Source organism: Podarcis filfolensis (genome assembly GCF_964270895.1).
Source record: "Podarcis filfolensis genome assembly, chromosome: Z".
Classification (NCBI taxonomy): domain Eukaryota; kingdom Metazoa; phylum Chordata; class Lepidosauria; order Squamata; family Lacertidae; genus Podarcis; species Podarcis filfolensis.
In genome coordinates, this window is record NC_139617.1 from 34,777,752 (window position 1) to 34,794,060 (window position 16,309).

The 16,309-nt window shown below is 43.9% G+C and overlaps 1 protein-coding gene across 2 annotated transcripts in view; it reads left to right on the forward strand.

The window, feature by feature from the left end:
* The window catches only part of ASS1 (argininosuccinate synthase 1), a 77,220-nt gene that overhangs the window by 56,358 nt on the left and 4,553 nt on the right, over positions 1 to 16,309 (forward strand). For both annotated transcript variants that reach the window (XM_083596478.1, XM_083596479.1), the window contains exon 13: positions 7,792 to 7,948. In XM_083596478.1, the coding sequence (XP_083452604.1) occupies positions 7,792 to 7,948 (157 nt within the window). The remainder of the gene's footprint in view (positions 1 to 7,791; positions 7,949 to 16,309) is intronic.

Here is a 16,309-nt window from a genome sequence, read left to right on the forward strand (position 1 = left end):
ATTCATCTCTGTTGGATGTCTACAAGTTTTAGGTGGAATCTATGTATTTTTAATTTTTTTTTTTTAAAAAATGCTGTGAAAATGCTTTTTTAAAAAAGTTTTGAAAAATGCATTGAATTTGGCATAGCTCACTGTCGCCATCTAGTGTCCCATTTGTATATTGCCCTTTACAAGACATTTAAAATGTTTTATTGGAGCTGTGTAGCTGAGTCCTTAATGTTAAGGGCTGTGTGTGTGAAAACCTTTTCTTTGTTCACTTTCTTTATGCCATACATCATTTATATAAGCAGCTTTCATGTTGCCTCTAACTTGCCTTTTCTCTAAACTAAAAAAGTCTGAAATGCTACATCCTTTTCTCACAGGGGAATTGCTCCATCCCATCGATCATTTCCCTTGCCCTTTTCTGACCCCTTTTTCAATGGGTATGCTGTGAGTAGGACTTAGTTCAATCAACCCAAGGTTTTTTGGAAGTACTATAAAATTTGGTGCACTGGGGGAGATGCTTGGTTGGAAATAATCTAGATAGGATTTTTAAGAAGCAGATTCTGTTGTTGCTCCAGCAAAATATTGTTGGATCTTTGTGGTTTAATTTATTCCTCCTTTCCTTCTTGAAGGAAACCTGCTATGTGATGCTGAGCCCACACTGGGGCACTGTGCATCCCCCTTTCCCCCTCACTCCCCATGATTGAGGATCTGGTCATCTTTTGTATGAGCAAACCATGGGAAATGGCAGGTGAAATTTCTGGTTTGCAAAGGTAGCTCTGAGAAGGCTTTTTTGGGTGTGTGTGAGGCAGAGTGGTAGCGGGGAGAAAAGGAGACTGTTACCTCTGACATTTCAATCAGTCCTGTGGTCAGCAGGGCCAGCTATTACAGAATTGCTGCAATTTGGAGGGTGAAAAGAAGAGGAGGGGCAGAAAGAACGGCTGTGCTGGAGGCTGTGACATTCCAGATGGGGGCTGGCATGGGAAGCCCCTCCATTATGAGAGGGTCTGGGTGGTAGATCTATGTTTATTTGCCCTTCTTCAGTCTGTTTCCGAGATTTAAAGAAAAAATACACAGGAAGCTGCCTTAAACAGAGCCAGACCAGCGGTCCATCTAGTTCAATGTTGTCTGCACTGACTAGCAGAGGCTCCTCAGGGTTTAAGACAGGAGCCTTTCCCCAGTCTGGCCTGGAGATGTCAAGGATTCAGCCTGCAGCCTTCTTGCAAGCAGAGCATGCACTGTGTCACTGAGCTGTGGTCCTTCATGTAAAAGGCTTCTAGTCCTCATTGTTCTAAACAGAGGGCTGAATTAACTAGGAACAGAGAGAACTGTCTTACTCAGGGCTGTGCTTTCTAGGCACAGGTCTGAGATCACTAGGTCTGTGTTCAAGCAGTTTTTTGTGGGTTGTTTTTGTTTTGTCCCATAACATTCTACCGCCATGTTCAGAGGCAGTAATGGTTTGAAATGCCAGTTGCTAGAAACCACAGGAGGGGGGAAGGCTGTTGTGCTTGAGTCCTGCTTGTGGCTCCCCACAAACATCTGAGTAACCAGTGTCAGAACAGAACACTGTGCTAGATGGGTTGTTGGCTTGATCCAGCAGGCTCTTTATTTTCTTAAGAAGTCTCTTGGACAACATTTGACACAGAACAGGTCCTACCGTTTGCAGCTTGCCCTGAGCTTTTGCAACAGGGTGGGAACATACCTCCAGAGAATCAAAGTTGAGTGCCAGCATACAACACCTCTTCTTTTAAATAAAAAAAAGCCATTTAAGTTTTTATTTTTAATTTTAAAAAACCCAACCCTCACAGCCGTGCCCACTACAGGCTTATGATGTTTTCCATTCTAAGAACAGAAACCATTTGCAAGATGATAAATAAACCATTTAGGCAAAGAGAACATTTTTTTAAAAAAAGCATTTTCTTTCCTAAAAAAAATTAAAATAAACACAGGCCAAATAACAATATTGCAGATCACAGAGGACTCCACTCAGCAGAGGGAACCTGCTGGAGGCCAGGCTTTCATGCCCCTGTCTTCCTTAAACACCTAATTATTGTAACTAGTCTCTCTGAATTTAAGGCAATTAGTGGTTGTCATTTCCCTCCCCCCCCCGCAAAATCCCCCTCCCCTGCTCCCCATCGTGCTGTGGGAAAGGTGGCACGGCAAATGCGAGAGACTTCCCCCGTTTTGTTCTCTCTCGCTGCCAGGTAGAAGCCAGGTGTTGGAAATCTTGCCATCTCTCCCACGGTCCCTCCACTGTGAGGATTAGGAGTGGAATTACTCTTACAAAGTGAGAAGGTGACTAAGAAAGGGGAGCAGTGTCCCGTTGAATAGGAAATTTGCTTTGAAGGGGCAGATGGGGGGGAGGAATAGTGGATGGAGAAAAAGGGAGAAGGGTGTTTTAAGGAAGCGATTATGTTAAACTGGGGGTGGGGTAGAAGATTTTAGGCCCAAGGGCCTCTTTGACTTCCAGAGAGCTTTCCGCGGGCCATGTGCTGGCGGTGGGCAGGGCCAGAGGCAAAAACAAGTGAAAGAATTTTGATTTCATATATAACAACAGAATAATACTGTGGCAGCACCTATGAAAGGCAGGATATTGATACATTTAATAGTAATCATAATGATTAATTTACCTGCAAGGTCACCTTAGCTCACATCTACCCAGTCAGCCACTTCAACAGTGGAACTGGAACTTTTCCAGGTGCCTCATAACGCCCATTCTGCATCTGTAAGAGATCAGTCTTTTAGCCTGATGGCATCTGCCCTTTGGAACTCTCTGCCTTTTGACATCAGGCAGCGCACCCTCCAACATTTTCCCGAATGCATAGTATTCTATGCTTATCTATCTGGATAATAAAATAATCCTGTGTCTGAGGTTTGCATTTCAGTGAGTAGGTGTGGGCTTGCATGATGAACTTTTGTGCTCTTAGAAAGGAAACCTAGTCTTCCTGCCCACATGCTAGATTTCTAGGTGCAGGGATTTATTTAAATGACTACAGCAGAGTATTCCATGATGCAAATCCCTTCTTGCAGTTGCAGTTCTGTGTTGACCCAGGCACAGGTTGACCACCTTTGATTCAATGCAATTATAAAAGCAATTGCAGTCTGACCTAGGCAAACATGTTTTGCTCACTGCATAAGCACTTGTAGCCAGCTGCGAATGAAAAGCCGAGGGTGGTGGCAGCGGTGAGGGAGCCACCTGCGTGTAAGTGAGAGTGCAAAGGGATTAAAGGGATAAACTGTTCTGACCACCAAAAACAGTGAAATAGGATAGTTCTTTCATCCTCTGTCTGTTCCTCTGGCAGTGTTATGGACTAATTGGCAGCAGGAGTAGCAACTAATCCAGGGCAGTGTCCAGGAAGAGGACAGTCTTTACCATTAAGAAAATGGGCTGGTCCTACCGTTGATGAGAGAGAAATTCCTGCAAGAAAGCTTGGAGAACTTTGTTCAGTCAGTGCAGACAATTATGAGCTAGCTAGCTAGACCAGTGGCCTGAATCAGGATAAGGTACCTTCCTGTGTCCTGTGTTTCCCAGGGTCTGAACTCCCTTCCACCAGAGGGCTGGTGACAATGGCAAGGAGGCAGCTCAGGGTAGACAGATGCCCCCTCAGCCATGATCTGTAGGGAAAGGTGAGACTGTCCCCCCCTTGCTTGAGTGACGGCATGAGGTTACTTGATATATGAAAGAGATGGGGAAGGGAGTCCACCTGGGACAGATGGGTCCTGATCTCCAACCCGATAAAGACCCCTGAGCTCTGAAGAGAACCCTCTGTGAAAAGTTCACTTGCTCCAAAAGGCCTTATCTCTTCAGAGTCAGGAAGCCCAATTATCATGTTCAGTTTTGCCTCCAAGACAGCAGAAGCACGACAGATTGGGGGGGGGGGCGGGGATAGCACCACCAAGGGATTCTGTTTCAAAGGTAACTTCTTGATGGCAGAGGAAGAGTCTGTGTCTGTGGTTGGGACTGAGGAACAAATATTTGGTGCAACTGCATTTGGGAAACTGTGTACAGTTCTGGTCACCTCACCTCCGGAAGAATATTGTAGAATATGGAAATGTTCAGAAAAGAGCAACCAACATGATCAAGGCGGGATGGAGTGACTCCTCTTATGAAGAATGGTTGCAGCATTTGAGATTTTTTTTTAGTTTAGGCAAAAGTGGCTTAACAGTCAATCTCTCTCTTCCCAGGGAATTCTGGGAATTGGAGCTCTGTGAGAAGAATGTGGGGGCCTCCTAACACCTCTCAGCATCCTTAACAAACTACATTTCCCAGGATTCCTTGGGGGAAGCCATGACTCTTTACATTTTAAGCACTTTCATTCTGCTTTGAACAGGCATGGCTTTCCCACAAAGAATTGTGGGGTCTGGAGTAATTTTTATTAGTTTGTATATATTAGTATTGTTAATTGTTTAAATTATTTTTATTATGTATTTTATGCTTTTATATTGTAACTTTGTGTTTGTGAACTGCCCTGAGACCTACTGGTATAGGGTGGTATACAAATTTTAATAATAATAATAATAATAATAATAATAATAATAATGCTGAGAGCATTGTTAGGAGATCCCTCTTCAGAGTTTTTAGGAGATCCCTCTTTCCCAGAGTTCCTTGTGAAGAAGGAGTGATTGCTAAATCACTCTGGGAAGGGAATAGGGGTCTCGCAGCAATGCCCAGCACCCAGGATTCTTTGGGGAAATTCATGCCTGTTCAAAGTCCTGTGGCTAGAAAGCACAGGTCTGAGTGGTTTTCTACTTGACTCATGCTTTCTAGGCATGGGTCTGAGTGGTTTTCCCCTTGCCCTGCTCCTTTCCCATGGAAAACTTGCTCTTTTAGTGCTAAATCAGAGCAAACATCCATCCAGAGAAAACCCGAATTGCCATTTGCTCTGATTGAGTGCTAAAGAGTGGTTTCCACAGGGAAATATGGCTTGAGAAGGCTTTGTTTCCTGTCTTCCGATTCCAATCCTTGATCGTCTCCAGCTCTTGGTCCAAATTCTGTCCAAGCTGCTCCTGTTCCTCTTGTGAGATTGAATTTGTTGCTGGTGCTCCTGTTCCCCTGTGTAGGCAGGAAGCCTTGCCCGTGGAAATGCATACCCACCTGAATGCTCTCTGCCATCTGTTCCAGGCACTGCAGCTGCCTGGTTTCAGGTGATTCCCCCCAGATGGTCTTTGGTAATGTTACATGTATATTATTGTCGGTTACCAAGATTCTGTCTCTTTGTCATGTTCCAACAGCGACCTGCAAGGGTTTTGGAAATGTTGGGAGAGACAGAAGGTGTCTCCATTACTTTGGCATTCCTCATTTCTTTCCTGAATGCGATTTGTGGAGTTGGAAGCAACTCAATGCTCCCAATTTCAGAAGCTGAGGCAAAGGTTTTGGAGATTGGTGAAGAAAGATGGATGGGGGTGGGGTGAAGAGTGGAAAAGATGAGGGCAACAGAAACTGCTGACCACTGCCCTATGTGGCAAGTTGCATCACTGCAGCTTGTCACGTGAAGAGCTGGGAACGGCTGGCTCCCTTCTGGCAAGCCTTATCACTGCAGTTTCTCAGCAAAGAATGTTACTGGCTGACTTCACTGAGGTTGGCTATTGACTCCTCCTAGGCAGGGAGAATTAACAGGGTTTCTTGCCTCAGTGGCAATTCCTGACAAGCTTTATTTGACTTCAAGCATGTGTGTTGTTATGCATTCAGTGGTCTGTGTTTGCCTGAGCTTGACTCAGGACTAAGGATTCAGAGCTCCTGTGTTCTGATTCAATACATGTTGTCCAATCACAGAAGGTTTCAGGATTTTGGCCTCTGCCATTGGCCCTTGAACTCTTGAGTCATGATTCGCAGTATGGAAGTGTAGACATTCAATCTCATTGGGAGTGGCCCAGGCTTTCAGAAATGTATATAAGTAGTTGCTTTGCCTCTGTTTCCCAGTTATGTAGTTCAGTAAAGGTTCTTGATGTGTCTTGCCTCATGGGAACCCACCTACACTTCATGTGTCTAACATTGCTCTTCAGATCCTTCAGTTGTGGTTGCTTTTCAGTCCTGACCTCTGGTTCTCAGCTCTTGACTTCTTCCCACCATCCAGCACTGGCAGGATGTCTAGACCCTCCCTATGTTCCCTAAATCCATGCCTAGCTTCCCTGCATTATGAGTAGTTACCACTGGTGGACATAGATTCTTGCATTGCAGGGGGTTCTACGATCTAACGTTCTGTGGGTCTAATTGTTTTTACTCAAGGAGTGAGAGCAGAGGTAGAATACCTCTGTCCTGCCTGGGGGCCAAATCTGGTTCTGCATATCTCTTTATCTGGCCCTCATGACTCTCCCCAGGTCACACTTTTTCAGGCCACACCCTTCACTGGCTCTGGTCTACAACCTTCTGGTGTTTCACTAGGGAAGCTGCAGCAATGCAGCACACCACACGTGGCAGTAGTCAGCAGTTTCTTGCTGGAATGTGTCCATGAACTGTGATAATGCCTCTTGCTCTTTTTGGATGGAGAGGGTGTGTTTTGAGATATAGAAATTATAAACTTTTGTATGGCTGGAATACCACCCATTGTAAAGAAGTGTCATATGTGTTCCTCTGTCTCCAGGGCTGTCAGAAACCCTGGAAAGCAACTGCCAGTCCATGTAGATAATACTGTGCTTGATGGACCGGTGGTCTGACTCAAAAAAAAGGCAGTTTCCTATGTGATCAACAAGGGTGAAGTCCTATGTTATCTGTGTAGCTCAGCAACATATGGAGGGCCAGAGCTTGAAGTTGGGCCACCTTATTTAAGGTAGTAAAGGAAGCCAAACCCCCCCCCCCCACAACCTGAAGTGTTCGCTTCCATGGGAACATGAGGCTAGCATGGGATGCAGACAGTATCCAACGCATGCAGAGGGCAGGTGACACTAGGACCTTGGACAGCTCCATTGGTGCTGAAGATATTTCTCTGCTGGGAGCTAATATCAACTGAAACTTTATGTGGATTGATCAGATCTTGAGTGTGATAAGCTGCCTTGTGCAGGAGGAGGTGACTAGGTCATAAAAGCCAATGAAGCTGAGTATCGGAAGACTCGGGACAGATAGAAGGAAGGACTTCTTCACACAGCACATGGTTAAGCTGTGGAACTCACTCCAACAGGAGGCAGTGGTGGCCACCAACCTGGATGGCTTTAAAAGAGGATTAGACAAATTCATAGAGGATGCAATTGGTATCTAAAAGCCACCATGGCCATGCTCTGCTTCCACAGCTGAAGGCAGCAATGCTAGTTGGCCACTGTGAGAGCAGGACGCTGAACTAGATGGGCCACTGAACGGATCCAGCAGACTCTTCTTACATTCTTATGAAGGTGCCTGTAATGGCTTTAGGGGTTGCTTGTGCGTAAGTTACCGCCACTCTGGGCTAGGTTGCCTGGTTAAACCGTTTCTTGCTGGACAGCCATCCACTCCGTGGCTGTCCGGTCGCTGGCAGAATCCGTCAGTGGGTGTTTCTTGAATCTCTTCCAGCAAAGAAGTTCTTTGACGCCAAGTCGCCGCCTACTTTCCCTGCGCAGAAGTCTTCTGCGCAGGGTGGGTGTGGGCAGCGGAGGACCTGTGCTCTCCTCGCTGGTCTCCTGCGAAGAGTCCTGGAGCCTCCTCTCTGCTTCCCCCATCGGCCCCCCTCTATCCCTGGTGTTGCGCTGATTTTCTTCCCCAGCCGGAGACCTGCCTCTCTCCCTGCTTGGCCCCTCTCCAGCATCGCTGTGGAGCCTCGCCTCCTCTGCTAGTTCCGATGGCAGTTCCCTGACAGTGCCACTGATGACTTTCAGCCTGTGTGTTCTACTTTTCTGCTGCAGGTTTCTGGTACAGCCCAGAGTGTGACTACATCCGCCATTGCATTGTCCAATCCCAAGAACTTGTGGAAGGGACGGTACAGGTCTCTGTCCTGAAAGGCAAGGTCTACATTTTGGGAAGGGAGTCCACACAGTCCTTGTACAATGAGGAGCTAGTGAGGTAAGCATGGTGAGGGGGTCAGTGTGTCTCAAATCCTCAGTGAATTAGGGACTTCCCTTGCATGTGAACAAGGCCAATAGTGGGTCCAACGATTTCTGCATTTGGGCATGTTAAATATCATTTTATTTCATTCAAAATGTTATTTTCTCCACTAATTCCAGAGAAAAGGAAACTTACTTAACTACATAAACAAAATAAATAAATAAAAATGGAAAAATGTAAAGTAAGGTAAAACATTTAAGAATGAATTCAAAGCAGTGTAAATCCACAATATGTTACTCATATGGTATTTAAAACCATTTTTTCAGTTACAAAACAAAAAAAAAAGTTGAAAAAGAATGATAAAGCATAGCTCCGGAGCTTAGATTCTAATGAGAGGGGTGGGACTGTTTTGATTCACACAATGTGGCTGTATCTGGTTGAATCTGAGACATCTGCAACCGAATACTAGGCTCTGCATTAAGATGAGAGTTGCATTTTGTTTTAGTAGCCACATAGGTAGAGAACCCTGATTCACATAACTAAATTGTTGCAAAGGGCAGGATTATTTTTGCTTTATCTGATGAAACTTTAAATTCGTCTTTTAGCTGACCCCAAAATTCTGATAGTGACTTCTTAGTTTCAAAATTATCTTTTATCACAGAACCTGATGTCAAATTGATCAAGCACTCCTACTGTTGCAGTGACAGACATACTGGCTTTTCTGACACAGCAGAGTATGTGTTTACAACCCAAAAGTTTTCTTTAATTTTTTCATGGAGTACTTCCAGAAAATAACAGTTGAAACTATCGAGCAAACTTAGCAGGTGAATGTGAAACTCATTTAAGATTTCTCCAGGCATGGCAGAATCTAGTTCTTCTCTAAATTCTTTTACTATTTGGAAGCTGTCTAGATTTCAAATTTTCATTGATTCTGCCCAAAACTTGATTTTCTTTTAAAGGCTTGTAAAGTGGTACCTCTGGTTGTGGATGAGATTCGTTCTGGAGCTCTGGTCAGATCCCAAGGTTTCTGCAACCGGAGGTGCCTGTTCTGCACATGCGCGCGGCACAATAGAGTGCTTCTGAGCATGCGCATAGCACGGTAGAGTGCTACTGTGCATGTGTGTGCAGCGAAACCCGGAAATATACTTCTGGGTTTGCCGTGTGCATATCTCAAAGGATATTAACAAGAGGGGCACATAAGTAGAGGTACCACTTTACTTTATCACTAGCATTAAAAAAAAAAGGTACTGCTTTTCCTTGAAGTGAGAGACTTCAGTCATTAACTTTTTAAATAAAAAATCTGTTAAATATGCCAATTTTATGAGCCAATGATCCTCACACAACCTGTCTCCCAAAGCAAAGTGATCATCTGACTTTGAAATGAGAAACTTCAGCCCTCATTTCAAAGAGTTGAGTCAAAGTTTTGCCATGAGAAAGCTACCTTACTTCTGTGTGAAGAAGTAAAGATGTGTGCAGACTCCCCATGTACAACATACAACATTTTGAATAGCCTTGAATTCTTAGGTCATGGTTTGATAAAATTAATTACTTCCATGTTCGTTATCCCATGGGATGCCCCTCAATGTGAAAAAATCATCTATTAAGTTGAAAAATTTCAACTTAGTCAGTAACGGCTTGCAGAGAAGCAGATTCTCTTGAAAAAGACTTCTAAGTAATGGTAGTGCACAAATACTGTTGGAATTGCTAACACGGCCACATCCATTGAGTCATCCCTTTGAAGCTAAAATTCAGTACATTTTATTTGTGAGAGTAAAGTAGCTTTCACATCCTCCGCTAAGTCCCTGATTCTTCACAAGATTGTGTTATTTGACAAAGGAGCTGTGCCTACTAACGTCATACCTTTTCCATCCAATATACCTTCAACTATGTCTTTACGCAGGGATGCGGGTGGCGCTGTGGTTTAACCCACAGAGCCTAGGACTTGCCAATCAGAAGGTCGGGGGTTCGAATCCCCACAACGGAGTGAGTCTAGCAGTTCGAAAGCACGTAAAAAGTGCAAGTAGATAAATAGGTACCGCTCCGGCGGGAAGGTAAACGGCGTTTCTGTGCGCTGCTCTGGTTCACCAGAAGTGGCTTAGTCATGCTGGCCAAATGACCCAGAAGCTGTACGCCGGCTCCCTCGGCCAGTAAAGCAAAGCGCCGCAACCCCAGAGTCGGCCACAACTGGACCTAATGGTCGGGGGGTCCCTTTACCTTTACCTTATGTATTTACGTAAGGCTTGATAAGGTTTTCAGAGATGGTATGGGCTTCGCCAGCTTGGGCAAATTGGTAACTGACTAAGTAGGACCACCATCAAAGCCTTTTCGTTAACTGTTTTAGAGTGGTAGGATATGATTTTCTGGGCTCGTGTAAGCTCACCATCCTTCCTTCTGAAGAAATTGGCCCGTTTGCTCTTGCATTCTAGACAGACCCCACCCCCCCTCAAAATGACAACACATTTTTTCTGGCAACATGGCACTGCGTGGAGACACTTTACCGCAAATTTCGTACTTTGTTGCCACTGGTCTCCACAAACCCAATACCCAAGTAAGAATTGTGGTTCTTCCTTTCCCCTGTGGCACCGGTCTCTGAAGTACTAGGGCTTAGGCAACTGGTTCAACATTTCAGGAGGTTGTAGATTTGACTTTTAAACAAGACCTGCATTTCAAATGGGAGTCTTTTGCAGCCCTGCCAGGAGGTGCCACTAGGGATTGAACTTGGGACCTTCTGCATGCAAAGCAGCTGCTCAACCCCTAAGCTACAGCTCAGCTCCCTGACTCAAGGAATCAACACCCCCTATGCTAAAAGTGGAGGCAGAGAAAGTTTCCCCACAGACATAACCCATGAATAACTTAGGAGCAAGTACTTCATCTAACCTGTTTTTTTAAAAAATAATAACAATAAATAAATAAATTAAGCAAAGGTCTTGTTTAAAAGTCAAATCTATTTTTTTCTTCCCCACATTGCACTTTCCCCCTCTTTTATTCTGCTGTCTGCCTCTCTCTCACGACTTCCCCCACCCCTCCTCTCAGCCCCTTTCAATCCTTCTAAACACTTTATAAGCCATAAATATACCCAAATCAGTTTAGATCAGTCAGAGTAAATGTCAAATTATCCTCTTCCCCCCATATCTCGGCTTCTTTCCCTCCCTCCCTCTTGAAATCAACAGCTCCTAATAATCCGTCCCCCAACCTTTCATTATCGTTTGCATTCTCATGCGGTGGAGATTAAATGAATAACGTTTTTTAAAAAGAGAGAGGGGTTTTTTTTATGGGGGAGCCAAAGATGGGAGGTAAAAAAAGAGAGAAAAAGTGAAAGAGAGGGGGGTTTGAAACAGGAGCACTTACTCCCAGTGTGTCTTTAGCCCATTACCCCCCTCCCCCTGTTCCTTTTTTTGATTTCTACATCACTGGTTTGAAAAGCGTTTGAGTGACGGCATGGCGGGGACCCGCGAGGGAGCCGAACGAGGTGCATCGCAGCAAAAATGCCTCCGCGCAGTAGGTAGAAAGTAACGTAATTATAGAGCAGGTCAGAACCACTCGGCTGAGCAAAAATAAAAGCGCAGAGGTTTTTCTGCAGCCCGTCGGGGGAGGTAACATCATTGTAAACTCTCTCCCCCCCCCAATAAAAAGGGTTGTTTTTTCTTTGCAATTTTTAGAAAATGAACAGAGTTATACGTGTGGGGTGTCTCTCTCTCCCCACCCCCTTTGCAGAGGCAAGAAACTAGCTCATTTGGGGTTTTCATACTGAGGCATACACTCCATATGTTAAACGCACATTTAAAGTGCATTTCTCACCCACTCTGATGAATCCTGGAAACTATGGTTTGTTGTGGGTGCCTGGAAAGGGAGCTCCGTGTAGGATAATCAACAGTTCCCAGGATTCTTTAGGATGTTTGTTTTAAATGTTTGATGCATACGCAAACATTTAAAGGATATTTAAAGTGCACTTCCTTCTCACCCTGAAGAATAATGAGAACTGTGGTTTGTTATGCGTGCTGGGAATGAAAGTTCTGTGTGAGATAAACTATAGTTCCCAGGATTCTCATGGGGAAGATTATATGTATGGTATGTACAGGGACATTCAAAGCACATTTACCTATCCATCCTGAATAATCCTGGGAACTGTTGTTTATTATGGGTGCTGGGAACTGGAGCTCTGGGGTAAACTACAGTTCCCAGGATTCATAGGGGTTATTGTTTTGAATGTATGGTGTGGACATGGACATTTAAACCATGTTTACCACCCTCCCCAAAGAATCTTGGAAACTGTGGTTCATTATGGATGCTAGGAATGGAAGTTCTCTGTGGAGTAAACTACAGTTCTCGGATTCTTTGAGTGGGGTGCATTAAATGTTTGTTGCATACACAGACATTTAAAAGATATTTAAAGCAGATTTCTCACCCACCTTGAAGAATCCTGGCAGGTGCTGGGAACTGGCAGGGTAAACTCCAGTTCCCAAAGTTCTTGGGGTTCTTTAACATTATTTATTTAATATATGTATAACCCCTCTTTCTCCCAGCTTGTGATTCAATGTGGATTAATGTGTGGTGTATACACAGTCTTATTCTCACAGTTATTAAAGCCAAGTGTGTTTTCTTTTAAAATACAGTGGTACCTCGGGTTAAGAATTTAATTCGTTCTGGTGGTCCGTTCGTAACCTGAAACTGTTCTTAACCTGAGGTACCACTTTAGCTAATGGGGCCTCCCGCTGCTGCCGCGCCGCCGGAGCATGATTTCTGTTCTCATCCTGAAGCAAAGTTCTTAACCCGAGGTACTATTTCTGGGTTAGCGGAGTCTCTAACCTGAAGTGTCTGTAACCTGAAGCGTCTGTAACCCGAGGTACCACTGTAATTATGTCGGCCTGTTAGGAACTCATCCAGAAAGCAATGCCTCTTGATAGATCAGGGACTGTGCGACCCTCCCTGTATTGAGGGACTCCAACTCCCATAATCCATAGCCAGCTCAGCCAGAGGTCAGGGACATAGGAGTTGCCCCTGCTACATCTGGGGCCCCAAGCAAATCCAGCGAGGCTGGAGGACAGAGCCTTGGACAGAGCACAGAGCACAGCTCAAATGTTGCTTCAGCAACAGGCAGCCTCAGACAGAGCCTTATATGGAGCTTGTCCTGTCTCCACTGAGAGATGTATCTTCTGTTAAAGAGGACTAGCCTGCTTCAACTGCCATTTACTCCAAGGGTACAGGGAGACTGTGGTTCTGCTGGGGCTTTGGGGGTGAGGTTTTTGGAGTCAGAGAAGGACAATGTGACCTCCTCAGGCTGGAAACATGCTGTCAAGATGGACTTATCTGGAGCTATCCAGGGCTGGCTCTGGGAACCATACCTTCTCCAACCACCATACCTTGTCTGAATCCATGACCTCATCCCCTGAAAATGTGCAGGTGGACCACCAACATTCAGCTTCATCAGGTGTTCCTGAGTTCTTTTGCTAGGAGAGGGAAAAAATGCAACCTTTCCTTATCTGCTCTATCCACACCGTGTATGATCTTATGCGCCTCAGTCTTGTGGGTGTATGAATGTGCATGCAAGGACTGAACCCTCAAATCAGCTTTCGGAATATATGTTAAAGCAATAAAATCTCACGGTGGCAGCAGCAAGCAACAGCATGTAGCACTTTCAATTAAAAGCAAATGCCTTACTCAGGTGATTGCTTTGTCAAAATCACGATCCCTGCCAGTGTTTCCATTTTTGTCCTGCCCCTTCTGGAAACTGAAACTGCTGTGTCGGATAATGAAGAGCTATAATGGCCATTAATCCCCAATCCTTGTTTTCCAGTTCCATATTTAACAATTAAAATAATTAACAGGGTGTGATTAGAGCCCCCTGATTGCATACCATGGTTGCAATGAGCCCCTTGACGTCCTTTGCCCGGCTCTTAGTGCTGAGACAATCTGCGGATTAGGCAAAATGAGCTGATAAGATTCAAGGCCATTCCTCAGCAGGGGAAAAAAAGATCCCATGCATGCTGTAAACTAGCAGATCAGGCCCAGAGAGCTATGGCAACGCTTCATGCTCTGCTACTGTACTAATTAAAGGGTTTGTGTTTCATTTTCTTTCTTTCTTTTAACATCGGGAAGAATTATGTATTTTTTTAAAAAATATGATTTAACACTTAGGAAGTGCTTGCAATTTGCTAAGTGCCATGCAGGTATTAAAAGATGAAGGCGTCTCTGATCGCAGGCTTACTACTGTCTAGTAGACAAGTGGGATGAAGAAATCAAGAGTTGGAGCAGCTCCACCATTATAAGTGGCATTGCCTCTGGATACCAGCTGCTGGGAGTTACTTGAGGGAAGAATATTGCTGTTGTGCTCAAGCCCTACTTCTTGGCTTCCCATCATGGGAATTGGATTGGTCACTGAATCCAGTTAACAATGCTGGAAGAGATGAGCCTGCAAGTTTCTTACATTTAGCTGGTCCTTCATTGACTGATGGATGGGGGCCAAGTGGCTATCCCCTTGCCATGATGTTTTCCCTGGAGGTGCTAACTTCCAGTGTGGCCCTTGAACCCCTGGCTAGCAGCAGAGGCCAAAATGTGCCTCTCTTCAGACTTAAAATAGGATGGTGATGATTATTATTTTTAAAATGCAGCGGAGTATTGAAAACTACATTTAAAGGCAAGCTTTTGTTTTTTCACATGTGGGAGCACTCAAAACACATCTCTCTTAACTGCAGATTTTGCTGCTTTTTTTTACATGACAAAGTATTTAGTATTCTGATTTATTTGTATTTATTTATTTTACAAAGGAGAGTATTTAAAATGCATGTTTCTAATTACAGGTTTGTTTTATGTAAGGGAACATTTTATTTTATTTTTTAAAGAGAATATTTAAAGAAGTGTAACCAATTGGATTCTGCTCAGAGTAGATCCAATGAAATTAATGGACCTAAATTAGTTATGGTCAATAATCTCAGTTGGTCTACTCTGAGTAAGACCACTATTGGATACAACCCAGTATTTTAAATCCTGCTCTTTGGCCAAAAAAGGCTCTCAGAGAAGGTCACTAAAAATAGACAGTCCCTGTCCGCAGGCTTATGCTCTTAAACAAAGAAAAGACACAGCATCAAAGAAAAAAATGAATTGGCTGGAGGAGGAAATGAGCAAAGTTTTGTACCAGTTCTCAGTTACAAGTTCCTTTAATGACCAGCTGCTGTGGCAAAGTCCGAGAGGAGAGGCCAAAAGCTGCTCATTTCTCAGCTGTGCCAATGGAATGGTTCTGCTTCTCTTCCCTTCTCTGTAGCAGTCTGATGGAATAGCTGCTGCTATTAATGGATCTGATGGAGGCTTCTCAGCAGAAAATATGCTGTCTTTTTGTTGTTGTTGCATGGGAGAGGATTTGAAATGATGATGTAAGAGCCTAAGAAGAGCCTGCTGGATCATGCCAGTGGCCAATCTAGTCCAGCCTCCTGCTCTCACAGTAACCAACCAGGTACCTGTGGGAAGCTTAAAAACAGGGCCTGAACAAGTTGAGCTGGACTCCAACTCCCATCAGCCTCTGCAGCCACCATGGCCAATGGCCAGGCACGTCCAGAGTTGTAGAACAGCAACGAAGTGGTTTAACAACCAGTTCCTCTCCACGTAGAACTTTGGGAATTGTAGCTCTGTTTTTGGGGGGTGGAGTTTACTAACAACTCCCAGCACCCATAGCAAACTACACCTTCCAGAATCCTTTAGGGGAAGCCATGACTGCTTAAAGTGGTATTATAGTGCTTTGAATATATGGCGCGAATGTGACCTTCATCATAGCCATTAACTTCATTGGGTCTACTCTAAGTAGGACTAGGGTTGGTGCCAACCCTTAGCCTTCAGCCTTACCATACACACACAATATCATTTTCTTTTTTTAAAAAAAAATATTTATTGAAATTTTACAGACAAAAGAGAATTACAGAATAAGAAAAGAAAAAGAAAAAAGATACAAAAATGCAAAGAAAAATACAAAATACATGAGGAAATAAAAAACAATTAAAAAACAAATCAATCTTTTCGTATCTTATATTTCAATTACTTCTTTCCTGACCTCCTCACATCTCCCTTTTTTGTATTCCAATTCACATGGTTAATTCAGCAAATCCTTTCCCTCTTTGTATTTATCTTAATTCTATATCTTAACATATTATAACTTTATATTTTCATCTAATTATCAGTCCATTTTTACATATTCTTTTTAACCTTATTGCTAAAGCCACTTCATTTCAATCCAACATCATTTTAGCATTCATTAATTTTACAATGTTTCTGCAAATAGTCTTTAAACTTCTTCCAATCTTCTTCCGCCGACTCTTCTCCCTGGTCTCGGATTCTGCCAGTCATTTCCGCCAATTCCATATAGTCTATCACTTTCATCTGCCATTCTTCCAA